Source organism: Polistes dominula, unplaced genomic scaffold (genome assembly GCF_049000335.1).
Source record: "Polistes dominula isolate Pdom_NZ unplaced genomic scaffold, Pdom_raw_medaka contig_12, whole genome shotgun sequence".
NCBI classification, from domain to species: domain Eukaryota; kingdom Metazoa; phylum Arthropoda; class Insecta; order Hymenoptera; family Vespidae; genus Polistes; species Polistes dominula.
Window position 1 is genome coordinate 477,515 of NW_028301116.1, and position 26,214 is coordinate 503,728.

A 26,214-nucleotide genomic window follows, 5' to 3' on the forward strand; every position below is an offset into this window, starting at 1 on the left:
TTCAATTTAACAACATTATCACATTATTTACTTACTGAAAAATGATAAAATAATATCTTTATCTTGTTGATGTTGTTTTATGTAAGCTGTATCTTTATATGAAATTAATTTCCAAATGCATAATTTAGGAACTAATAAATCATAATGAGCATGCACTGGTTTATACGTGTAAAACCAAGGACCGCACAAATCGTCATAATTTGTATTAGAATCAATTATTGTTTCAGATTTAATTTTTCGATAAAATATTACATTTTTATAATCAGTAGATACAAAGGGTTCAGATAAAAATATTCGCCTGACATTTGTTACATGTTCTGTTTCATTAGATTCAGCAGTACTTTTCAGTTTACGTCTCTTATATTTTAACATTCTTGTACTTTATGAAGATTTCTATAAAAAATCAAATTTTATACAAGATTTAAAAAATGTGTAAAACTATATTCGGAATTATTAATTGCAATAGCCAATGGTAACTAAAAACGACGAAAAGTCGATTATCTTTTTAGTTTATTGGCTTTGTGGATACAATCTTTCTAATTGTATAAAAAAATAAGTGACAGTATATTATATTATAATATTCACAAGTTTATTTTCTTTTCTTTTTTTTTATATAATCATTCATAATTTATCATGATTTATCAATAAAATTAATATACAATATGTTTTAGAGCAAGAACTGTTATACACATTACAATCTAAGAAAAAGTAAATACATAGTAATTATAGCAGCAGGAATGGCCTGTACTATATCTTACAAGATGCTTGCGTGCCAAAAGTTCATCAAATGTTGTATATGTTAAATGTTATTATTATTATTATTATTATTATTATTATTATTATTATTATTATTATTATTATCGTTATTATTCATTACCATTAATATTACTTATTACACAAATCATATTTGCTTATATGATTTATATTATAATGTATTTATATTTATATTTATATTTATATATGTATATATATACATATATATATACATATATATTATATATATATATTTATAACGAACACCGCTCATTACTACTATAATAACAAATGGGAGTTTTACCACTTTTTAATAGATTTGATACTCAAAATAGATGATATATCGTCAAATAAATTGAGACACACGTTTTAGTCAATCACTCGAGCAAGTGTTCGTGTTGCACATTTCACCGCCCATTCCTTATAGTGGTTTCCCTTCGTGTACATTCCTTTCAAATCATTGCAGACACTCATGATGTACTTATCTGTGTTGAATATAGTACATATCTGTAATCAAAAATAAATAATATGCTTTCTGCGCAACAAAATTATTCAATTATTTCTATATTAGACAGACTTTAATAAAGAAATAGAAATGTTATGGTTAAATGCACTTAATCAAGCTCTATTAGCTCTATTATAAATGTGCATTAGAAATTCTTGCAAGTGATCTTTTTATTCATAATACATTAATTATACATATTTATTAAATGTATTATATTGTATTTCTCAATAAGTATTTATATATATAATGAAACGTTATATTAATAAAATAATATTCTATATTAGGTAAATTTTTATAAATATAATGATATTGTTGTTGTTTAATATAAGTATATATATTATTGGATAAAATTATCTGCAATAAATAGCTATATTTTGTACACACTAACTATTCATAACTTACCTAAATTAACAAAAAGTTTCTGAAAAACAAAAAAATTATTCCAAAACTTGTATGAAATTTAAGACGCTTAATAATTGTTTAACAAGTAAATATATTGTGTGACATACATGGAATGTAAAAATGCGACGTGTTCATTGAATAAATATTATTATTTATCAACAGAGTTGTAAACTTGAAATACATCTATATATTATGAAATATAAGAAAATATTCACTTATTAGTGACATCAAAATGAAAATACATCAGAAAAATTGAATTTTACACTCTGCATTGTTCACGTCACATTGCTAATGTTGAAAATATAACTATTAACAAAAAAAAATTTTTAAACTGAATTACTAAATAATAATTTATGTAACATAAAATAGTTTGATGAGGCAAAAGAAATACACCACACAAAATTGCACAAGTATGTATATATCAAATGGTGTGTTCGGTCTTAATTATAACATTTTTTATCTTCATTCGTATATTTGCTATTGAAAATCAACAATTTCAATCAACATAACTAACTTTTAAACTTTCTCTATGTACTTTTTGTTTTCTTTTATTAAATTAGAATAAACTCTAAATATAACATAGTACACATCAATTTTGGCGAAAGACTGACGCTTTTATGTTTTGCACAATGATGTTGTCACCAGACAACAAATTTCCAAAAATTATTTTATAATGACGTATTGTTATAAGTAGGATACAAAGATGACTGCATTGAAGAAGAATAAAAGGCACAATCAGAAAGATATAAAATGTAGAACATTATTGAAGTTTAAATAATCGAACTATAAACGTATATATATATCTTGTTACAATAGAATAAGGAAAATAATAATTGTTTAACCAATATTAAATTTGGTTGAACGATTAAAAAAAACAGAAACTATAAGCAGCTTTTCTGTCAATGAATTTATCTAGAAAAGAAACGTTTAATTAACTATTGGAATGATTGTCATTTAGAAAAAAAAAAAATAGCATAATATGAATATTACATAAAATATTTCATGAAATTTGATCAATAATGATTCTTAAAGTAGAGATAAACGTAGATGATTTTTAATATCCTTTTATATAACTTCCATCATCTTGTGTAAATATTATACAGAGATACCAATTAGATGATATAATTATTTCATCAAACAATACAATATCCTTTAAGCATATACTGTTCTATATTAAATGCAAATATATTATTCAGAGATATCTTATCTTCTGTACAATGTAATATACAACCTAAGGTTGATATTTTGCTGAACAAACAAATAATGAAGATTTAGAAATATATGCTTTGGAAATAAGAAAAATAATAAAATATTTGTTATTATACTGAACTATCAGATATTCCTAATGAAAATAACATTAAATTCGGGCTAACTTTTAATAAACTGTGTTCCTCTTTTATAAAAATTTATAGATGTATCGTGTAATAGTAATTTCAGTTTTGAAAAATTTTCAATTACTGAATGTTGCATAATTACTCTACTTTTTTGTAGAAATAGTTTAAAAATAGCCAATTATCATTGTCATAGATACCAATATTAAATGTAACACGTACAGATTTGGATAATCACTTGCAGCAATTGCCGGTTGCTGTTCTTTGCCCTTCTGATTCAACTAGCCGACGACCTTGCCCACTTGTACTTGCACTTCCTGACTGCTCATTTTTCGGAAGTTTTTTAGCTGCAAAATATAAAGCCAAAATCATTATTACATATATGTGTGTGTGTTTAAAAACTATTGTATACATTTTAATTCCATTTCATATATTCACAAGAACTGCAGTTATCATTAAAAGTATGCTTTTTAAGCTTACCAATTGCTAAAAATATATCATTAACATTCATTGCTGTTTTGGCTGATGTTTCCATAAATAATAGACCATTTTCATCAGCATATGCTTGAGCTTCATCATACTCAACGACTCTTTTGTTTGTGAGATCCGCTTTATTCCCTGCTAGTGCTATAACTATACTTGGACTGGCTTGCCGTTGTAACTCTTTCACCCACGTTTGTGCACGCACAAATGTGTCCTATTTTATATTTCAAATATTATAGAATTACATTATGAAGCTTTCAGTTATATCAAATAGTTTACAAAAAAATAAGTATTCACTATATAAATTATGATATATAATACATCAATAATAATTAATAAATATTGTATGTATATAAAGTGGGTCATAATTCGTAGTTAAAATTAGCCCACATTGATATAAAAAGAACATTTAATGCACAGCACATTTACATACCTGATTTGTAATATCATAAACAACAATTGCTGCCTGAGCACCTCGATAATACATTGGTGCAAGACTGTGGTAACGTTCTTGACCTGCTGTGTCCCATATCTCAAACTTTACAGTCGTGTCGTCCAAACATACAGTTTGCGTTAAAAATGCAGCTACAAATGAAATTATTAATGAAGCAAATAAAAGATTATAATTAATATATCAATACTACGAAAATACTACCATTTTCTAACACGTGAGCAAAAAACTGCTATACTTTCATTGCATTTTATCCACATTTAACCATATAATTATAATAACATGCAAACACATCTATGCAACTCGTTAATTATATTTCTATCTAGTTTAACTTTTAATACCATAGAAACTAACCAATGGTATAAACCGAGAAAATTGATTATATACAAGCAAATATTTATAAGATCCTTCTTACCACCTATCGTGCTTTCCTGATATTCATGGAACTGTCCTTTAACAAACCTAAGCACCAAACTTGACTTTCCAACAGCAGATTCTCCTAGTAATACTAGTTTGAACTGACATATTTTTCCTTGTGTTGAACCATTCGGCCTTTGAGCGGTACCCCGATTAGCCATGATCTAAAATATGACAAAATAGGAATCAAAATCAACTATTTATACACATTTGTAGATAAGAAAATATGCATAAGAATGCTATTACTTAAAAATTAGATGAGATCTTAAAATAAAACATTGCAAAAACAAATCTTAATGTTAAAAGTTGCCTATGATCAAAATCTTGTGCTACATTTTAAAATAAAGCAAAAAACATTGTATTGATGCGTTTTATCTGTATTCAAAAGTACAGTAGAAGAGAAATATAATATTAATTTATAATACTTCGTATGAAACTTGACTTGACGAAAAATACATGACTATTCACTGTCATTTTAAAACACTGTTTCAAGAGATAAACGTCTATTTATACTAGATCTTTACTTGCAATAGATAAGGCGCTCATTAACGTACATATAGTACTGTAGTCTTTACAAAAGTTCTGTATATTTACATTAAGTTTAGAAAAGTATTGAAATAACAAATAAAAAAAAATATAGCAATTATATTAACACACTATATCTCTAACTAATACAAATGAAAGAATTAATATAATATTTGATAATAAGAATTTTAATTGATATGTTTTTATAATTTTACATTCCAAAGAGAAGAAAATCTTAATGCATAAGAGTCAACATTACATATCATTCATCCTTACATATATGCAAGTATATTCACTATACTTTTTCAAGTTCAAGTAAACGCAATCGGATCTAACCTATGACACCGAAGAAAATATAATTAACACAAGCATGCAGATACAACTTCTAAATTAATTCTTCGTACCTAAAATTCGAGAGAGACTTTATAGGAATGCACTTATAATAATAACAATCACTTACGTTATAAAAAGAAAAAAGAAAAAAAACAAGGGAGAAAAGAGAATAATAATAAAAAAAAAAAATACACAACGATCTTTAGCCCATTAAAGCACAGAGCCCATTGTTAATTGCATTATTCAATTAGTCTCTACTGTTTCTGACAGATTCACCTCCCCTTCTCTCTGATAATATTACAATTGATAAACTGTAACTGATAAAACCGAAAGCTAGAGAAGAAAATGAAAAAGCAGTGAGAGAATAAACGAAATTGATTAAATTAAACGCCGTATTTAATGATTTTAACAAAAAAAAACCAATTTTATATCGTTCTACTCATTTAACAAACTTACTTACTCACTCAAAAGTATCACAGAACGCGGTAAAGAAATGAAAAGATTCGTCTTTTCTAAACGCGTAATCTCATGCAGTAATTATCTACGTAATTGACACCTCGTAACCTTGGATAATAATATCGAATAAATTGATATTCTCATGGAAAAAAATGACGAAAAACCGTTAAAGCAATGCAATGCAGTTATCGTGGAAAAAAAGGGATGTAATATTACAGAGGAACATGTATACACGTCACACCTATAAAGCGTGTTAGCGGAGAAAGAGAACAAGAGATAGAAAGAGAAAAGAAAATATACCGCCAAACGCGAGAACGAACCACAGTAGTAGCAAGTGAACGAACAAGTAGTAGCTCAAAAAGATGATAGAGGTAGGGAAACGAAAAATGGTTGAAACAGAAGAAAGATGGTAGAGGGAGGAGAATGAGACGACATAGAAAAGTATTAAGGAAACAGAGACAAAACATAAGAATAAAAGAGGAGGAGAAGGATGCGCAAGTAATTGTTACAGCCCTGAGTAGTACTTGTCACCACCCGTTAAAGCGTCATCGATGTCCAAAATATCCAATTAGCTAATATGTATCTTGTAAACTGACGATCACTAAAGATAAAAAGATGTGATTTGTTATACGTCAAACAGAATTTTCATATCACAAGTAATAATTTTCTCATTCCTCGTTCTCTCTCTCTCTCTTTTACATTCTCTCTGTCATTTTCATATATATACACATGCGCTCGCGGGCTCACGCGACACACACGCACACACACACACACTCCCCCTTTTGTGCTTCCTTTGTGACATTAAGTATAAAAGCAATCGTGACAGCTCATGAACTGAGTCTCCTCACGATTTATGCATAATCAGTAGTGCAGTATCTATATTTTCCCGAAAATACTCGATCATATACAAATGTTCTATTATTTGCCGTTTTTTTCTCTTTTTTGGTAGTTATAAATTGATATAAAAATATAATGCTTTTAAGCACTGGAACGCGTTCGCGTCAAGTAATACGGCTGACACACAGCCACCTGCAGATGTACGACAGAATTTTCGAGAATTAAACCTACTGTGAGTGTTCGAAAAAGATCGCTTATGCGTTGAACAGGAACGTGTAACACTGATTTTTTTAGAAAGAGGACAATGGACGCACGATACACGGCACGATGATGATTAATAATGTCAATTCACAGGCCGCGCGTATATACGATCACTTTGGTCTCTAGTAAATCGGCCCAATAACCGACCATAGATCGTGTAATCTATATAGAATGTATACATTTATGACAGCTCAGTGGATTCACATAACACGATTTCGCGAATTGACACAGCTTCTTTTGTCCCCCTCTCTTTCTCCTTTTCTCTCTCTCTTTTCTTATTTCCTTCTTTTTTATTTTTTCATATTTAGCTATGCTAAAAAAGAATAATCTCTTGACGAATGAACGAAAGGACGAACGATAAAGCGTTATTTGCGTCTTTGTCTAGACTTATGGATGAAATTCCTCCGTCTCTCTCGTACGCGTGTGCTCGCACTTTCTCTCTCTCTCTCGCTCTCGCTCGCTCTCTCTTTCTCTCTCTCTCTCTCTCTCTTTCTCCCCCTCCCTTTCTTTCTTGCCCTATCTTTCTACATATTTCTATATATCTCTCAGTTTCTTTCACTCTCTCTTTCTTTCTTATTAAAATGATGCATAATGCGAGAAAATTTGGAAATAATAATATTTAAGCATGACACTTTCCAAAAAGTCCTGCGTACTTTTATAACACGCACGATACACACGCTACTCGGCCGCCACTATATCTCGACGGCAATATAAACGACACACAACGCAAGCCTTTTCCACAGATCAACGGCTTGAACCGATCAATTACCAATTATTTCGTGACAAGCTTGAAGAAATGTGACCAATTTCAGTTCCTAAGGATCCTTTTGAGATGAGGTTTCCCCAATACCGTTTCCTTTTTTTCTGCAATATGAAATTGCATGCATTGTACGTTTTGATGAGCCTGGTGATAGGACAATAAAAACCACTAAACCAATAATGTTTGAGGAATTCTTGCCAGAGTCGTTTTCTCGAAATGTTATTGGTACTGATGTGTCGCAATAAACTGATATGCGTCACTCTATGTGATATCCATATTAAGTATCCTTATGAAGATAACAAAATTAATACAAAAATATTATATTATTAATATTGCAATACAAATGATTTCATATAAGGATGGTGGATTTCATATAAGGAAAGTGTATATTAGCGATTTTTTTTATTGTTAAATATATAATATATAAATTTATATCTATGTATAAAAATATAGATTCCGGAGCGTTTGAAATTATTTAGAAAAAAAAAACACAATTTTCTAAAGTGTTCCCTAGAATATGTTATAGTGACAAAAGGCTTAGATTCGAAAAACTAGGGAAAAAGCAAGATGGAATATTTATTATCATATATGCAACGAAAGTAGGAGTATGATCGTTTCTTTGTACGTCCATGTTTTTTTTTGCGGCATATTTAAAAACTATATTGTTTATATATTAATTTAAATTATAAAAATTTTTAATAATTAATCGAACATTCATTTTTGTACATTTTTCAGGACACGACATATATAACAGAACATAATTAAATGTTCTATCGTTGGTAACAATGTTAATCGAATTAATTGTTAATTAACTTTAATTCAATAATTCACTTTGAAAAAAAATAATTGATGTAACAAACAGTAATATTTGAAGATGGCGAAATTTTTGTATTTATTTAGACTACTACTTCGAACAGAAAAGAGCATAAAGCTATTGGAAATATGCTATCTTAGTTTTTTTACTTTAAGGCAGAGAAAAAAGTGCATTGGTGTTGGGTGAATGGCTATTGCTTTGTTCATTATCATTCTAAACGGCCATCGCCGTTTTTCCAATCGTGCTCTCTTAATCTTTAGGTTATGAGAAGCGCATGATACGCAAAACGAAACGTACCACACGCGTAATCCACGATCGCTAGCGCATTAAAACGAAGATACGCGAAGATAGTTATCGATAACCACGTTCTATAAGAGAATCCATAAACTCACGTAGTATTGAAGTTACTCTTGCATATTGCGCAGCGAATTTTTTATCATTAATAACAGTAACTCATCAAGATCTTTACCTTTTTGTTTTCATTATTATTATTATTATCATCATTATCATTATTATTGTTCTTATTTTATATTAATACACCGATTAAACGAAAAAAGAACAATGTCAGCATCTCCGATCGCTAGGCAGGCTACCCAAAGTCAAAATATACCATCGAAGAGGATTATTATCGATGATCCTAAACAATTACCAGCAAACTATTCATCCACTCCAGGAGGTACACTTTATTCCACAACTCCAGGAGGTAAAGTCGTGCATCTTACTTTCTATTTGTGAATCATTTTGCTTGTTTATTTTACCGACAGATCAATCGGTCGATCATCGATTAATCACATTTTTACACAAAGCATGCCCTTGAATCCTCTTTTTTTTTCTTTTCTTTTTTTCAAGTATCAAAAATCTCAAATGTGTCTATTTTTTCATATAAAATAACTTATAATTATTAAATATAAAATTTTATTTATACCGTTCATATTTAGAAAATACTAAGAAACAATTAGATATTGTTAGTATTATTGAAGTAATTAAAGAAGTTTTAATTTAATTTTTGGTCATTCCAGTGAATTTTATGCATCCTTGAATTATTTATTTATTCGCCAAAGCAAAGAATTTCAATGAGAAATTCCAATGAGAAAAATAAATCGATAAACAGATTAAAATCTCTCATGTCAATTGTAGACAATATTTCGATGGTTAATTCGTTTAACATCAAAAGGTAATAAAAAGTAAATTTTTTTTATCTTCATCTTAGTTCGCATAAAATCATGTTTATCCTATTTGTTGTTTAAATTCGTATTACAACGACCTTTTTTACCTGGATGCCATAATTAAATTATTTCTTGTCAGCTTGCCAAAATACGATATAAAATATAAAATTCGTTTATATTCTCTTACGCAACATTTACCAAAATGATTTAAAGGTAAAGGAATAAAATTAATAAGAATAATAATATTTCATTTAAACTACAATTTCGAATTAAAAAAGGAAATCGATAAACTTTAAACCCGCTTATTACTTTAGTATAATAATAATGTTGTATAAATAATTCAGAATATAGCATAGTTCTGTGTCGTTATCCGATTATGTAACTTCACATTCGACATATTGTATTATATATAATTGTGTTTACAATTTGTTAAATATTTTTGTAATTGCTAATATTTTATATATATATTGTTTTATAATAGAAAATATACAAGGATTTATTTTTTTGTAATATTATATTTTTTGAAACATTATTATTATAATGAGAAACACAATAGCTTTTATTTTGATGAATTCAAAAAAAGAACTTTCAAGAATTCTGATAAAGAAATTGCATCAGTTTTTCTTTTCTCATCATTAATCATTATTTATTTGATATTATTTATGTATATTCCTATGATCGATAAATCATTTTGGACAGTATCTTGACCGTAATAAACGCGCACGTGTAAGTATACGTATATATGTATGTTGTGCATTAAGTCAAGGACGCGAGAAATTATTTCAATGTATTTACACGCGCAATGTATTTATTTTGTTGCATGCTCGTTGGTGCAGAGAATAACAGTCTGTGATCATTGCGGTGTTGCAATCGAAGTGTTATAATTCACGTATCATAAAAATAAATGTTAACGTTACACGCACCATTTAAACTTTCTTCCCTTTATATATGCATAGCGAGGGTCAACAAGTTTTGAGCCTAACACGAAGATTGCACATATATACACACGCACATGCATGTGCACACAAAATAATTTAGAACTTATAGTAAATGTAATTAAGATTATAATGATAGCTTTGATAATAATAATAATAATATTATTGTACAGGTACTCGTATCGTTTATGAACGGGCTTTTTTGATGAATTTACGAGACTCACCAATATCGCGTACTCCTCCAAATATACCATCAATACCTGTGGATCTTTTGAAAGTTACGCCAACTATTTCTACACCTGCTAAGATATCTCCTAGAAAAGGTCTCTATCTTTCTCTTTCAGTTCTCATTCAAGAAAAATTTCAATATTTTCGTGCATTAACATAAATATTAATATTTTAGACACATTGACGATTGAAGAATCTCCAGAACAATTTGAAATGGATATGTAAGATGGGAGAACTTGCAATCCAATTATTGTGGCTCTAAATGTGTTCATCTTTTAGCCATTCATGGCTGTGCTCATGATAATATGCCAACTGACATTTAAATTGTACGATTGATTCTTAGGATACGTTTATCATAAAATAATTTTATAATAAAATATCTTGTTGTAGATCGTAAATCTTGATGAGTAAAACAATCTATATTGATAAATTAATGAATATCAAAAGTATTGAATATTTGCAATAAGTAAAATATTTTATAATACATTTATAAAGTGCAAAATTACAAGCGATTAATAATAGTATCTACGATAATGACTTATTTCAAAATTCTATCGATATTATTTTATATCTCGAATCTTAAGAATTTCAATGAATAAATAATATTTTTCACAAATTTTACGAGTTTTCACATTTTTTCTTAGTGCACAGAAGAACCTGATATAAAATAATAGGAAATAAAAGGAATTTTCTCAGTTATTAACTTTCAAAGTTTTTATTAAATTATGCTCACCTTTTTTGGTTTTTTCATTTTTTCATTTTCAGGTAATTGACATTTCAAATATAATCGGATAATCGACGCTCTACTGTAATTACTATTATTGATTTTCTAGGTTTTGAATAAAAAACACCACTATCTTTTTTAAATCTATATAAATTATTATATAATTATATTATAAAATTACAGTATCATATAAAAAATATAAAATCTGTTACAATTTGGAAACAGGTATATTTATATTTTTCATTTTCACTTGGAAGAGAGTAGTTAATATTACATTATATTGTATAAAATTAGCTCTCGTATTAATTCGTAGCTCAATATGTTTGTTCATTGTAAACTTCTCAGCTCTGATATCTTTTCTAGAATAATTTTTGCTACATTTACTTTAGTCCCATCAGAATTGTAATCTTCATAGTAGATCAATTCACATAACTCTCTGCATTCTGGATCATTATATATTATATCTTTTAATTTTAAATAAAATGATTTTATTATTTGTTTGCGATATTTCGCATAAATTGCAGATTCCGGATGGAAGTGTTTTTGTACTTCAAACATAGTTAACAAAGGTGTGGCACCTTCAACTGTTATATATTCTGGTTTGACACAAGGTTTCTTTCCTTCAGGATAAATCTTATACACGTTATTATGATAAGATCGATTTTTTACACCAGCTCTATCTCTTACTTCCTTTTCTAATTCTAATGCATTTTCCATCCATCCATTTGTACAATCTTTAAAATCTGAAGATATATATGTTGAAGATGGAATCAGAATAAATAATTTTTTGATTGAAATAGATATGTTATGACTGTCTTCTATATTCTCTAATTTTTCAATTAAACCTTTACTTGCTGTACCAGTAGATGGTAAAACAATTCTCAAATAGCCATAGTAGTAACTATAGGCCATTCCAGTACCATAATCAAGTCCTTTCATACTACTTATATCTATATCTACATTTTGTTCAGATAAGATTAGTGTTTTAAACAAAATAATTACAAAACAATAAGAGCATATACTTGCTACATTATTGTATGTCCAAATATACGAAGACCTTTGGTTCATTGTTTGTGAACAAAGAATTATAATACATACTCCAATGGTAATTTTATATTTTAATGACACTTCCAATTGTTGTATCCCATAGTATTTCAAATTTGGTTGGAATACATTACAGAATTGTATCATTAAATCACATAATATATGTATTATAATAAGCATTGACACAATGCAAAATATATTGCATATCGTGTAAGTGACATTAACGTCATATTGTGCTCCAATAGCTACCCCAATAAGTAAAATTTCTAAAATAAAATAGAAGACTATTTTTAAACTTACGTTAGACAACACATATATATTCTTGTTCATTTTTTAAATGTGTAGAAATGACAAGTTATAATATTAAAATATTTATAAATGTTTCCACTTTGATGCAATAATTACACTGAAATGAAAATATATCTTAAGAGTTATCAATTATCGTATCTAATCAAAATACTTAGAAAGAAGTAATGGAACTACAAAACAAGTAGATATTAATAAAACAAACATCTAGAAAATCTATACTTACAGTGCTACCAATAAAAATACTTTTAATGAAAATCAATTAATAATATATATTTTTTATCGTTTTCAAGTATTGTCATTTGATCGATCGTTTTTTAAATTAGCGTCATTTAGAGTCGTTCATAAGATAATAGCAACTCTATTGTATTGTTACTTGTGATCAGCACCACACACATGGAAGAAAACAGCTGATACGCAGCTGTCAAACGAGCATTGAGCGAGAGAGAGAGAGAGAGAGAAAGAGAGAGAGTGAGAGTGAGAGTTGGGGCGAGGGGGTGAAGGGGTTTGATTAGTCAGAGGTGAGATAGAAGGGAGACAACGAGAGGTATTTACTTGTAGCAGGAACGATAGGAAGAAGGAAGAGAAAAGGGAACAACTGCACAGACATTTAGTTGCCAAGAGAGAGCGCCGCTGGTGTAAGTGGAAAGTGCCGATGGAGTCGTCGTGTGGTACAGTCGGGAGACATCTACGATCGATAAAGGCTTGAACGCGAAACCATTAGGGAAAGAAATCATAATATAAAATTGGTCTGATCTCGTGCACTGACTCCGCGCTCATTTAGACAATATTGACACGTGCCGATATCTCGTCCGATCGATCGTGTTTCACCTTTAAAACGTTTTCGTTAGAAACGATTAGTATCGTAGATGGATTTTAAAACGCGATGTATCATAATGACCAATCAGCTGCTTGGTAAACCATCGTGAGACCTCGAATCTCTCCACAGACGAATGACAACAAAAGAGACTGATAGAAGTCGCGCGCGAGAGAAAGAGAGAGAGAAAGACAGAGTGGCTTTTTTTCACGACTTCCCGGAGGATTTCTGGTTTTTTCCGTTCTGTTACACGCCGCGAATAACGTCGCCTTGGTAGTGGTGAAAGTGTCGAAGAATATGAAGAGAAGAAATGTCGAGTTCGGTAAGCTTCGGAGGCCCTTGAAACGTAACAAGCTCACCGAGGGGATTTACGGAAGGTAAATTTTCGCCGCCATATGCGTCTACATTGGAATGGCCGTTCTTAAAAATAACCAAAAATCTGATCATCATATCTGTGAGAGAACGTATCCAAACTTATCAAATTCTAAAACTACTGATAAATATTTTATCGGTGAAATGCGTTTATCCATCAACCCTGCTGGACGCTGATTTTGGATTTGCGCTCGCTTTGGGAACCTTCTGTGTTACATGGCTCTTAACATTTAACTAAACTTCAACCATGTGTTCCTGTTTTTCCAGTATAGAACGATCTTAAAGTGTAGTGATATTTCTTAAGTAATATTGTAAAACGTCATTTGTTCAATCACATATACGTTACATATTCAACTTTAACAACACAAACGTGTGATCAATGTTTTTAATAGAAGACGTTTCTGTAAAAGGCTTAAATTGTTATTTGTCATTTCATATATTGCTGTAGTTTTATCATATTATGTAATTCGTTTATTACAATATGACATAAGAGCAACTTTTATATGACATGGACCTATTGTATTTGTTTATGTTACAATATCCTATTATTTTTCTCACTTTATTATTAGTTAAACACCCTATGACATAATGACATAATATAATTATTATAACACACATACACTATACTTTATAAAGAAATTCATTAAAATTTATTTTTGTATCTAAACGTATCATTTTCTTTTGCTTTACGTATTAACAAATCTTATTTGTTAAGTTTTATTATGTCTATTTATATTATAAACTGTTCATACAATATTATGCAATTATTAAGCACATAAACTGTTATATAGATTAGAAATGATTGAAAATCAAAAATAGAAATATAATAAAATGATAATTTCAGGTGACTATAGGATACTACTTAAGTTGAAATTTGTGTAGAAAGATAAATGACCAACAGATTTTTACTTAAAAGATGCATTTTATAAAAATACGCTTTTAGAATATATAGCAACTATAAGCCTTATTTATATTATCTATGATATATCAGTATGTTTGGTTAAATACATGCGCATAGATGCCATTTTGTTGTTAACTATCAAAAATGTAACAATATTTACAAACAAAAATTGTCTAGTTTCAAAGTTAAAGTATAATCATGTTTTTACATTTTTCTAGAGTCATTGTTTCAATATCATTTTGATTTGTTTCAATGGAAAAATGTATTAATATTACTGTTTTATAGTATATTTCAACATGAACGTATTAAAGTGTAAGATATGTATTTTTTATAATATTTTGTTCAATATTGCAAGAGAGAAAAATGAAGCATATATAAAATATGTATATAATTATTCATTTAAAAAATTATATTTGTGAAAAAAAGAAATTTACAAATAAAGGAATCTTATGATTCTAGCAAAATGTGTGGTTTGTGTAAATATATAATACTTTGTCAATATTTTATCAGATATTTTTGATTACCTGACAATTATGCGCATGTATACACTTACTGACATATATCACTATATAATATTAGTGTACTATCGTAGCTCCATGTTCATAACATATGATTTTTATTTCAGTACTTTGCTTTATCTGAAGTTCCTTCTACTATGGGCCATGGTGATTTTAGCAGATTTCATTTTAGAATTCCGCTTTGAATTTTTATGGCCTTTCTGGCTTCTCCTCCGAAGTGTTTACGATTCTTTTAAATACCAAGGCTTGGTAAGTAACCATATAATAATATATAATTATCAATTATTATTATTATTATTATAATTATCATCATTAAAGTTGAAGATATTTTATATCTGATCGCTTGTTCTAGTGTAAGTAATTATAATAATATGCGTAGCATATATATATATGATAAAAGTCATTCATTAAATGAATAGAAAAAACATAGAATATATATTATATTTTATTTTTTACTTTCAGGCCTTCTCTGTGTTTTTTATTTGTATTGCACTTACATCTGATATGATTTGCTTCTTTTTCATCCCTGTGCATTGGCTGTTTTTTGCTGCCAGCACTTACGTTTGGGTGCAATATGTTTGGCACACAGGTGTGTATAATACATACATATATTATAACAATTATATAATTATAAAAGTTTATCATTTTCTTTGTACCTTATTCTATTTTCAAAAGACGATATTATTAATGTTATGAAAAACTAATATAAACAAATGTATCCAATAGATAAAGGAGTGTGCCTACCAACTGTGATGCTGTGGCTATTATTTCTGTATATAGAAACAGCAGTTCGATTAAGAGATTTTCGGCATATGCCGTTTCACTTAGATCTCTGTCGGCCATTCGCAGCACATTGGTAAGCTGGTTTATTTTTTATGAATATAATAATCATTGAAATGCATTGTTTTATATCATGAATTTATATCTTTTTCCAGCATTGGCTATCCTGTAGTTACATTAGGTTTTGGTTTTAAGAGTTATGTTGGTTATAGAATGAGACAGGTTAGTAATATATACAATCGTTCTGTTTAAACCAATGAGATAAAATATCTTCATTATGATATTGCATTTTATTAGAGAAAACAAAAAGATGTTGCAAAGGAAAATGAGTTCTACCTGCAGTTGTTACAGCAGGCTCTACCGGTAGAACAACAGACAAGTTTGCAGCAAATTCAGTCACAAGTACAGCATATTAATCCATCATTAGAACAACATATAAGGGCACAATCGCAAAGATTAAATTCACAATATAATCCAAGTCCTGAAAAGAGCAAAGGTAGTATGTATTTTATTTCTAAGTTTAACATATCTTTTTATATACAAATTCAGTGTCATAATGTTTGTCCACAAATAACTTTGAAACTACTGAACCTATCTTAACAAAATTTTTTGTATTTTGTGCGATTTTTTTCAACTTAGAATATAAGATAGTTTTTATCGCGTTTATTTTGTATTTTTTATTGCAAATTTAAAGATTTATTAAGTAAAGATTAACTATGTTTCTAGGTTGTTTAAGTATTCAATAGATGGTGTTGTATTACAATCCAAATTATTTCAATTTACGTACGACATAACCTTACTTTTTATTAATTTATATATTCCATTTTAGTTGTCGTATTATTTTATATATTTTTATAATTTACTAAATAGTTTAGAATGATGTTATATATACATTTATGCCAATGGTGTATATGTGTTTAATTTCATGAATTTAATGATGTATTTTACATATTTTTAGGAAATAATTGTGTTGAATCAAATGTACAAAATGGTGGATTGCAAAATGGTACACAATTTATGCTGCAGACACAAAGTACCACTATGAAAAGTAATCATAGAAAATCTTTAGACAAAAGTGAGAAACAGGAAGATCAACACAATAAACATAATATAACAAATGTATCACAATCTGATAAAAGTGACAAAAGATTTATACATACAAATGGATCAACAGTATCTCACAACGACGTGCAGTTTATTGAAAGAGTCGGGTAAGAAATTTGTTATAAATGCATTCATTTGTACTATAACCAAATTAAAGTATGTGCTTAGAAACAAACCAGAAAAAGGAATGTTTTATAATGCAGATCAGTGAATGATTTTGATGTAAATGAAATTGACAAAGACAAGTCAGTTAAAGGTGGAGGTTGTGGTCATACAAATGTAAGATCACAATCTAATGGATCAGTAACAGGAAAATGGAATAATGTAAAAGAAAATCGAGAGACATCTTCAAATGTTAATGTTCAACGTGAACGTAATACACGTAAAATCAAAAATGCTAGTGACACTACAACTGAGCAGCAGAAACAACAGGATGAATATTGTCAAAGGTATCATTTCAATCTTATTATAATTTTATGACAAATATGTTTCATTTGGTTTTTCATTATTGCAAGATAATTATAACAATATAATGATGTGTATATTTTAAGTATTAACTTTAATTGAGTACTCTTTTTATGTCTAGCAATATTTAGGTCATAATTATGAAGAAGTTAAGCTATTTCTATAATAAATGAAACGCATAGTATACATGTTTCTTTGCACTGCTTGTTGCTTAGGCATAATTCAATGTCGTTCAAATAGGTTACTGGTGTGTCGCAGGCTTGAGGCAGATATTAAACGCTTGAAGTCAGATTTACAATCCAGTCGACAAGTGGAGCAAGAACTACGATCACAAATTAATACACTGATGAATGGAGAACGTCAGGCAAAAGGAGATATACAACAGCTTCAACATGATAATGATCAATTACAAAGCAAGTAAGTATTCTTAATATATATGATTTTTACTGCTTCTTTTAATTTCATATTTAATCTTCTGTGAGATGATATTTATTCAGCAAGAAAATATATAATTATCTAATATATAATGTTTAGATTACATGGATTGGTAACAGCTCGACAATTGGATAAACAAACAATGTCATCGCTAGAAAAACGTATTGCAGAAGAACGAAAGCAACGAACTGCTTGTGAGGCATCCTTAGTTTCAGAAAGACGGGCACGAAGAGCTGCGGAAGAGGCACGTTCTGCTATTCCACCACCTCCACCACCACTTGTCAGACAAGAATGTACAGATGCATGTAAGAATAAAAGAGTGCAAATGGAGCAAGACCTTAAAAATCTTCGACGAGAAGTCAAAACAAAAGATGAAAGGTATTAATAAGTATGAAATACATTAGAAAAGATCTTATCAATTTACATGCGATTGTTAAATAATTATATGTACTTAACACTTAAACTATCGGTCACGAGTTTTCTCGTGTTTTATTTTTTAATTTAGAGTAAGCCTATGAGAAATAATATATGGTCATTTAAGTGTTAATTATCTACAAAATGATAGAATCATAATTATAAGTTTATTATTACATTAAAGTACTAATTATTATTATTATTTCAAATCTATCCTAGATGTAATGCATTAGAAAAGGATGCAACTCGTTGTAAAGAAAATCAAAGAGAGTCGGAGATTTTGCTTGGAGCATTGAACGAATTACAAGAGAAAACAAGACATTTAGAAAACAGTTTGAGCGCAGAAACTCGAATAAAATTAGATTTGTTTTCAGCACTTGGAGAAGCAAAACGTCAGTTAGAAATCAGAGAAAGTAAGCAAAACTACCAATTTAATCTTATTTACATACTTTTATTAATTATTAAGGAAAAGGTTTTCTCTATTCCTTGCTTTTTTTGTTAAAAATAATTTTCTATAATATTGATTCTTAAATAAGAAAGTTTCTTATTTTTCTTTAAATAGGTTTAATAAGATCTCAAGAAAAAGAAATTGAGATGCTCAAAGCAAAGATTGCTCAAGACTTAGCTGTGATGCCACAGGATACATTTGGTTCTGCACCAACTTGTGCAACGTCCAAGCTTCGATTGAATAGTGAAGTACGAGTAACAGGAACAAAAATACGTACGAACGAAAGCAGTTGTCCAGGTTGTACCGTGTCAAATTTGGATCCAAATGCAACAGCATACACGCCTAAGAGCTCCTTGATAGCATCTACTGAAGCTTAAAGACACAATTTTCTTGTTACATCCAATCCTACCAATAGTAGGATAAAAGCATGTTTCTGTTTTGTTTCGTCATGGAAAAAGTCTTTTTTTTTTTTTTTTGTTGAGTACCTCATAATTAATATTACGTATCACAGTATTCACAGTAATACAAAACTTGTTTACAAAATTATGAATACTCCATATTCTATACATTTTTTGTTTGTTAAAGCAAATATTTTTTTGCAACACTTCAGTTATAAAATAATTAATTAAATTTCCAAAATAGATATTTTTTTTTCGCTCCTTCCACGAGAAACTTCAGAAACATGTTTTGTCATATTATCATCAAGAAAAATGTGGCGTTATTTACATTATTAATGATCATAAGGGCATAACGAATACTGGATATATGAATGTTGAAAGTCCAGTGATATCTTAACGTGTAACTTTTATGCTGTAGATTGATCTTGCAAATATCATGGCTTGAATTGTTTATTAATTATTATAATTATTAAAATGTTTATATATAATATATTAAATTATGATATATACGGAAAGATGCAATTAGAAGAAATATTTCTAGGATTTTAAATTATTATGAAAATCTATAAAATTAGTTGGATTAAAAAGTCTTTCTTTCTTTTAAATTATTTATTTTTGTTTTTCTTCTAATATAAATTGAGAATAAATTTCAAATAAATATTATTTGTTATTGATGTTGAAACGAAATTTTATTCTAAAATTATAAAAGTTAATATATTAACTATTTCATAAGAAATTGAATTAATACATTTTTACAGTTTTAGATATAGGTTTAGAATGTATGCTGTAAATGTACATTGAATATATTGTAAAGAAATATCTCTTAGAATAATTTAAATTTTGAAATCTTTATTAAAATGTAACAGTTACAAGTTTGGTGTCTGCAAGCGATCTTTCTACAACATATGCCTATGACGACTTGTTGGTGACATAAATTCATATGCAAGTCGTATTCCGAAGCTAGTCCACTATACAAACTGTATTTAATGTCATCGGCGAATGAAGCCATTTTAAGTTATGTGATCATCATTCGAAGAGTACCCCCATTAACATGCAAGAAGAAGGGTTTATTGTGTATCATCAAAATAAACGACAAGAGGCATTAAATTCATTTTAGGTAACCTTGTCTGATTCGATACTCATTTTTATAAGTTTTATGTGATTTTTTCAATATCTCTTTATTTTTAGTTAAATTTTTTACGTATTGGCTTTCAAACGGTACAAAGTAGGTGTATTTAACTAAAGATATACAAATTATAATGTAATAAAAATAGACACTTATGGACTTTTTAAAATTAAGATTAAATAATGATTTATTGTTAGTATCTTAAAGAAAACAAAATGAGTGATTCTTTGTTAATCCTTAGAAATGTTATGAGTTATTAAGACATCGTTTATGTAATGCCATTTGGATTTCCAATTTATATATGAGCTTATTTTATACAGAAAAACAAAAAAAAAGAAAACACTATTTAAGTTAATCTGACTTTTTTTTTAAGTTGGTTTAATTATTTAGCAATAATGATCCAATTATTGAGACTGTCTTAACGACTATCAGAATACAAGATAAATAATAAAATCCTTTGATATTCTTCAATGTAGTTTTGAGGTAAACAAGTAAAATCTTTCATATCTGCTCACAAATATCTCAAGTTATTAAATTAGATGTAAAGGTAGATGGTACATAATGTTAATGTGATATATGTTATTCCTTGCGCAATTATTACGTCATATAGTGAGTAATTCATAAAAAAAAAAATGTTAAAGGAACATGCTCATTTATTCCTATTTTTTTGTTTAAATGGTGCTCGAAAAAGTTACATTAATTAAATTCATATTATTAGATTTTATAAATTTTGGTTTCTATATTAGTGCATGATATAATTTAATAGTCTATATATTCTTCTAAGAAAATGATCAATGTGACGGCATTACGTATGTGATAATATCAGTAGTTGTAAATTTCATTTCATTCAATATTTCCTACCCGCGAGAAAGCCAGTACCTATATCATTATTTAAACAAGTCAAATCATTAAACATCATGAGACCATTTTTCCATAACTGTATATACAAACCACTGTCATGGCGAAGAACTCGTTAACACTTGTGTAGTGGATCATGACCAACTAGTCAGACAAAAGATATTTTACAAGCACAAATATTACAAATACCTAATATTTGTTAAAGTTTGTCTCATGCAAAAAAAAAACAACAAATAACATAAGCCATTAGTTCTTTTCTGTTGTACTTTATTCATTATATATTTGAATAATAAGTTACCAGTGGTCTTTATTTCCTGGACAATCCATTTAGTGGATTATAAAACAAATTTCATATTTTTTTTAATGCACAATCTTTAATTAAGTTCCAATTTTTTTGGAATTTTTTCATCTTAAGTTTTCTAAAGATTATTTTGAACGCTTTCTAAAGTTTAATGATTTGTAATAATATTTTTACATTCTGATATTATTGCAAAAGCTAATTATGAAAGTATATAGACCTGAACATAATGTGATTGAAAAAAAAAAATTACACTTTTATTTTTTTTTTATTATGCGTTCTATTGTTTTTGTTTCCTAGTAGAATATGTGTCGAGTGTTAAAGAAATTACACCTATCTTGCTCTTACAAACTATTACAGACTTCCGTCTTCACATTTATGTGTAAATACGTAATTGGATAATGTGATGAAAAAAAAATGTATATAATTAATTGATAAAGGAAGTTCTGGTATATTTAGAGCAAATCATTAAAGATATAGGGCATTTGCGTGTCTCTTGATCAAATTTTTATGCAAGGTTGTAAGTTTAACTTATTATGGCAAATGAAATCTTTTTATTTCTTTCTCTCTCTCTCTCTCTCTCTCTCCTACTATGCGTGCAAATAAGTTAGAAATTGATATATACATATCTAATATTATAATTATATAATGGAATGGATATTTATTTTTTAGATGGATTACAATCTCAACTATATGCAATGTACCTGATGAAAGGGTATACTGCAATATCTTTGGTTATTATATTTATCCTTCATTTCTTTTTGACTGAAGGTTGGCACAGAATCATTATTTGTACTATTTATATGAGCAATATCCTCCTTTATATTGAATTGTTGTGATATATGTATATGCTTATATGTACATGCAAAAGAAAGACAAATTTTAAAGTGTATTTTACACAATTTTTTTGTGCATATACGCATGTTAGCATAAGTAATATGATAATATTTCTACTTATTATTACAAAGAAAAGAAAAAAAAACAAACATAATAATTAATTAATTAAAATAATAGGGCTAATTTTTGTATTTGACTGATGTATATGAATTTCATATACTATGAAATAATTAGAAGCATAAGTACTTAACATATTATTTTTTTGCAGTTTAATATTCTCTTCTTCTTTGGAGATGAAAGAACAAGATGAGCACAAATTTAGATATCTGTAATTTACATCTCTTCCTGAGTATTATATATATTTTGCAAAATTGTAAAGCCATATGATATAATAATATTTCGTTAATAAGGGACAATAAAGTGCTTCTGTTCAATAAGACTTTCAAGAAATTTCATTGCAGTTCGAGATTATTATAAAAAGTAATTCAATAAAGTAAAATATTTGAAATGCTTCCAATGTTTCAGTATGTACTTAAATCATACATTTATTTAGCATTAAGTTAGCATGAACATAAGCACTATGTATTTGGTACAAAACAGTTACTGATCTCACGATATAATTAGCATACACGCAGATGCCCTTTACAAAGAATTCGACGTCAATGTATTTATTAACATTTATTAAAAAAGATCGTATTCATAATTTTGGGTTGAAAATCATACAAATATGTTATAGTTGACTTTGTTTTGATGGTGAAAATCAAATATGTATCTTTCCCATTTTTTAATATACAAAAATATCTGTTATTACTAAGAGTTTATATTTCCTTTTTTATCATTATCTGTTGAACAATCTTACTCCATCTATCATCATTTTAAATTTACTTCCTATAAATGAAATTTTATATTCTTTTTAAATTCGGAATATCAATCGAGGCATATGAAAAGCATGCAATCAAGTTACATAAATGTACAATTATAGATTGAAAAATATTCATTAAATATTTATTCATTTTGTTTAACACTTTTCTTTTTTATCAAAATTACAATGAACTTAAATATATTATTATAATTATGTTAGTCAAAACAATTCTAGTTAATTATTGAATCTTCAAATGTACTTTATATTATTTCTAAATGTAATATTTAACTACACTCGAAGATATTATCTAATTCATGCTGCATTTTAGAGTACCAATGCATACTGCAATTTCATAACGTTCCTGAACCCTTGAAAATATTTATAAAATGGTTGATATTAAATAGTGAGAAATCTTCATTGTGTACCATGTACCATTGTCTGTTTAGTAGGAATATTTATTATAATAAAAATTATAAAATGGTATGATACATGATTCAGGCAGCTTCATCAAGTGCTGGATTAATCTAAAGTATGTTTATCTTAAAGTATTATCATTTTTTTCGGGTACTAATAAATCCAATATACGTATGTACATGTAACTATGCAAAGTAAAGGTATGAAAAGTTTACATGTTACTATGAAAACTGTTAAATCATATAGTCATACAAAATGACAAGCATTTATATCGAATACGAAGAGCCACTAATTTTATTATGTCATAAAAAAAAACTTCTCTGAGAAATATAAAATTAACAAATATAAAACTTTCTTTAATATATCAAATCTTAATTATCCAAAATCAATTAATGAAATTTTCTTATTTTCATTATTATATTTTATTTGTTATTACATAATATTATATATATATATTTATTTTTTATATTTAAAAGTAAATAAACTATAATTTATTCATGAAAATACGTAGTTTGTCAAATATATAAATGCAATGCTTTCCACAAAATATCATTTATTTACTTAATATTACATTATGAAGTATATGGAAAGAATTTGATGTTTTCTAATAATCCATATATTTTTATTTGTTGTTTTATATATATATATATAATAATTTTTATAAAATAATTTTGTTTTATAAATCTCACTTATGTTTCTTCAGACTCAGATTTCTTTTTTCCCACAATTCCATGTTCCCGGAATTTAGTACATAATTCATCTCCTTCAAATACCAAAAATGAGAGAATACATTTTGTGTAGTAGTCTGGCATTAATTCTAGATTATTTATAACAGTGGATAAAAGATGTGCCCTATAAATGTGTACTCCTATTTTGAAAAAAATTTTTAAATTATTATATCATGTAAAGTAATAAGCAGAAGATTTATTCATTTTACAAATATAGATGTTGGTATATTACCTGAATTTTCAAACATGAGATAGGAAAAATGAACATGTAGATAATAATATGATGGTTGATAATGAAGATATATCCTAAGTTGAGTCGAAGGTATATTGTACTTTTCAGATATGCATGCTGTTCCAGAATCACGTATATTTCTCAATAGAGGAAGATGCGATGCATTTAATTCTCTCATAGATCTAACTTTTTGAAATGGAAGGGCTAAAAGTTTTAGTGACTGAGGTTGCCCATCCCATTTTAAATCGTGTACTATTATAAAACCTGTTTCTTTATTTGTATCCTCGTATACAATTTTATCTTGTTCAGCTTTATGAGCTAGAATATTATCTATCCACTGTGAAATTGATAAAGATAAGAAGTATGAGTTTAAATATAATGCCTTTATTCATTATATTTTATTCAGTTTAATTATTAAAACCATATTTTTATTGGATTATATGAATAGGCGTAATTGTTTTGTTAATCAAATCAAATATAAACATACCTCTAAAGAAAATTGTTGTGATGTAATATGAGGTAAAGTAATTTTTTCGTATAATTCATATGTCTCATCCACGATATGTAAGTCTTTTTTTTTAAACTTTTCAATGTGTTTTGATGTAGCAGGATGTATTAACAATACTTTTAAACCTTTAATTATAATATACAATTATATATATATATATATATATATGTATATATAACTATATATCTTATTTTTCTTTACTTGTGTGTTGTGTGTTTTGTTTATCATTTATACAAATCATTGATTTGCGTATTTAGAGAAATCAAATATATATGTATATTAACTTACCATTATATTTTTTTACTGGAAAACATTTATAATTTCCATAAATATGATTACTAAAAACTTTTTGCATAGTAGTATCTTCATTAAAAAATCCTTCCTTTAAAAAAATTTCGTCTGTAGGAAAAGTAGTCTTTTCTAATGAAAGAATAGCGGGACTTTCGCTACCTTTGAAAGTACCTTCAATATAGATTTGTTTTCTCGTAATATTATTTTGTAATATTCTTTTCATTTCAAAGGTGGATAAATTGATTTCAGCTTCATGCATGTCATCGTTTTTTTCAGTAGTGTCTTCTACATCTAGTTTAAGTTTTTTTGCTGGAGAACAATCTCCCTCGTCGGTATCCACGCATTGATCCGCCATATTTTTAATAAAACTTGTTCGAACGTACTACTTTACTTTACTTGACAACACAAACGTTCTTTTACTTAATTACCTGCAATTATTATACTAATATAATTTGTCTAATTTGTCTTCTGTAATATGAAATAAATTTGAGATAACACTTAAAAATACATCACTATTACCTTGAATATTTTGACACAATAATCATAACATTGCAATAGTATTATTTTGTAGCTTGATATTACTAGATAGTGTACACAATGGTACCGCTTGTTCAATATACGATATCACACGTATGTTTTACAGCCAATCATTTTCTTAGAATAACTTTTATGCGTAA

At 27.8% G+C, this 26,214-nt stretch overlaps 5 protein-coding genes across 15 annotated transcripts; 2 read left to right on the top strand and 3 right to left on the bottom strand.

Moving 5' to 3' along the window:
- Nucleotides 1-567: 567 nt before the first annotated feature.
- On the bottom strand, nucleotides 568-7,676 carry Rab5 (RAS oncogene family member Rab5). Of its 8 annotated transcripts, XM_089176944.1 has the most exons (7): nucleotides 7,408-7,567; nucleotides 4,341-4,506; nucleotides 3,908-4,059; nucleotides 3,472-3,688; nucleotides 3,214-3,338; nucleotides 1,661-1,679; nucleotides 568-1,260 (listed from the first exon to the last, which is right to left on the bottom strand). In XM_089176944.1, the coding sequence occupies exons 2-5, from the start codon at nucleotides 4,501-4,503 to the stop codon at nucleotides 3,226-3,228; spliced, it is 645 nt and encodes a 214-aa protein (XP_089033070.1). In that variant the 5' UTR covers nucleotides 4,504-4,506; nucleotides 7,408-7,567; the 3' UTR covers nucleotides 568-1,260; nucleotides 1,661-1,679; nucleotides 3,214-3,225. The 8 variants fall into 8 exon arrangements, with proteins under 8 accessions (XP_089033070.1, XP_015185655.1, XP_015185654.1 ...); XM_015330169.2 differs by lacking the exon at nucleotides 1,661-1,679 and having other exon boundaries at nucleotides 7,524-7,676; XM_015330168.2 differs by lacking the exon at nucleotides 1,661-1,679.
- A 692-nt stretch (nucleotides 7,677-8,368) lies between these two features.
- Thor (eukaryotic translation initiation factor 4E binding protein thor) lies at nucleotides 8,369-11,273 on the top strand. 2 transcript variants are annotated; one of them, XR_016178096.1, is made up of 4 exons: nucleotides 8,369-9,031; nucleotides 10,603-10,752; nucleotides 10,833-10,983; nucleotides 11,048-11,273. XR_016178096.1 is itself a non-coding variant. In XM_015330176.2 (3 exons), the coding sequence occupies exons 1-3, from the start codon at nucleotides 8,890-8,892 to the stop codon at nucleotides 10,880-10,882; spliced, it is 342 nt and encodes a 113-aa protein (XP_015185662.1). In that variant the 5' UTR covers nucleotides 8,369-8,889; the 3' UTR covers nucleotides 10,883-11,273. The 2 variants fall into 2 exon arrangements, 1 of the variants encoding a protein (XP_015185662.1); XM_015330176.2 differs by having other exon boundaries at nucleotides 10,833-11,273.
- Nucleotides 11,274-11,513: 240 nt separating this feature from the next.
- Sting (transmembrane protein sting) lies at nucleotides 11,514-13,098 on the bottom strand. Its single transcript, XM_015330156.2, has 2 exons — nucleotides 12,958-13,098; nucleotides 11,514-12,831 (listed from the first exon to the last, which is right to left on the bottom strand). Exon 2 carries the CDS (start codon nucleotides 12,753-12,755, stop codon nucleotides 11,709-11,711), a length of 1,047 nt encoding a protein of 348 aa, XP_015185642.2. The 5' UTR covers nucleotides 12,756-12,831; nucleotides 12,958-13,098; the 3' UTR covers nucleotides 11,514-11,708.
- A 691-nt stretch (nucleotides 13,099-13,789) lies between these two features.
- LOC107071283 (macoilin-1) lies at nucleotides 13,790-23,309 on the top strand. 2 transcript variants are annotated; one of them, XM_015330154.2, is made up of 12 exons: nucleotides 13,790-13,925; nucleotides 15,447-15,588; nucleotides 15,802-15,928; nucleotides 16,066-16,195; nucleotides 16,275-16,341; nucleotides 16,417-16,615; nucleotides 17,078-17,330; nucleotides 17,427-17,672; nucleotides 17,929-18,105; nucleotides 18,223-18,501; nucleotides 18,757-18,950; nucleotides 19,100-23,309. In XM_015330154.2, exons 1-12 carry the CDS (start codon nucleotides 13,846-13,848, stop codon nucleotides 19,360-19,362), a joined length of 2,157 nt encoding a protein of 718 aa, XP_015185640.1. In that variant the 5' UTR covers nucleotides 13,790-13,845; the 3' UTR covers nucleotides 19,363-23,309. The 2 variants fall into 2 exon arrangements, with proteins under 2 accessions (XP_015185640.1, XP_015185641.1); XM_015330155.2 differs by having other exon boundaries at nucleotides 17,947-18,105.
- On the bottom strand, nucleotides 22,217-26,208 carry Dcps (Decapping enzyme, scavenger). 2 transcript variants are annotated; one of them, XM_015330183.2, is made up of 5 exons: nucleotides 26,057-26,208; nucleotides 25,535-25,965; nucleotides 25,226-25,371; nucleotides 24,739-25,075; nucleotides 22,217-24,646 (listed from the first exon to the last, which is right to left on the bottom strand). In XM_015330183.2, exons 2-5 carry the CDS (start codon nucleotides 25,890-25,892, stop codon nucleotides 24,468-24,470), a joined length of 1,020 nt encoding a protein of 339 aa, XP_015185669.1. In that variant the 5' UTR covers nucleotides 25,893-25,965; nucleotides 26,057-26,208; the 3' UTR covers nucleotides 22,217-24,467. The 2 variants fall into 2 exon arrangements, with proteins under 2 accessions (XP_015185669.1, XP_015185670.1); XM_015330184.2 differs by having other exon boundaries at nucleotides 25,535-25,979; nucleotides 26,057-26,182.
- Nucleotides 26,209-26,214: the final 6 nt, after the last annotated feature.

Coding starts and splice junctions, on each gene's coding strand:
- Rab5 (XM_015330169.2), bottom strand. CDS start 4,503: ATGGCTAATCGGGGTACCGCTCAAAGGCCGAATGGTTCAACACAAGGA. Junction 4,060..4,340: donor TCAGGAAAGCACGATAGGTG/GTAAGAAGGATC, acceptor TTTCATTTGTAG/CTGCATTTTTAACGCAAACT. Junction 3,339..3,471: donor TGATATATTTTTAGCAATTG/GTAAGCTTAAAA, acceptor TATATTTTGCAG/CTAAAAAACTTCCGAAAAAT.
- Thor (XM_015330176.2), top strand. CDS start 8,890: ATGTCAGCATCTCCGATCGCTAGGCAGGCTACCCAAAGTCAAAATATA. Junction 9,032..10,602: donor TTATTCCACAACTCCAGGAG/GTAAAGTCGTGC, acceptor ATTATTGTACAG/GTACTCGTATCGTTTATGAA. Junction 10,753..10,832: donor TAAGATATCTCCTAGAAAAG/GTCTCTATCTTT, acceptor TTAATATTTTAG/ACACATTGACGATTGAAGAA.
- Sting (XM_015330156.2), bottom strand. CDS start 12,755: ATGAACAAGAATATATATGTGTTGTCTAACGTAAGTTTAAAAATAGTC.
- LOC107071283 (XM_015330154.2), top strand. CDS start 13,846: ATGAAGAGAAGAAATGTCGAGTTCGGTAAGCTTCGGAGGCCCTTGAAA. Junction 16,616..17,077: donor AAGTCCTGAAAAGAGCAAAG/GTAGTATGTATT, acceptor ACATATTTTTAG/GAAATAATTGTGTTGAATCA. Junction 17,673..17,928: donor CAGGATGAATATTGTCAAAG/GTATCATTTCAA, acceptor TCGTTCAAATAG/GTTACTGGTGTGTCGCAGGC.
- Dcps (XM_015330183.2), bottom strand. CDS start 25,892: ATGGCGGATCAATGCGTGGATACCGACGAGGGAGATTGTTCTCCAGCA. Junction 25,372..25,534: donor TCCAGTAAAAAAATATAATG/GTAAGTTAATAT, acceptor TTATAATTAAAG/GTTTAAAAGTATTGTTAATA. Junction 24,647..24,738: donor TCTCATGTTTGAAAATTCAG/GTAATATACCAA, acceptor TTTTCAAAATAG/GAGTACACATTTATAGGGCA.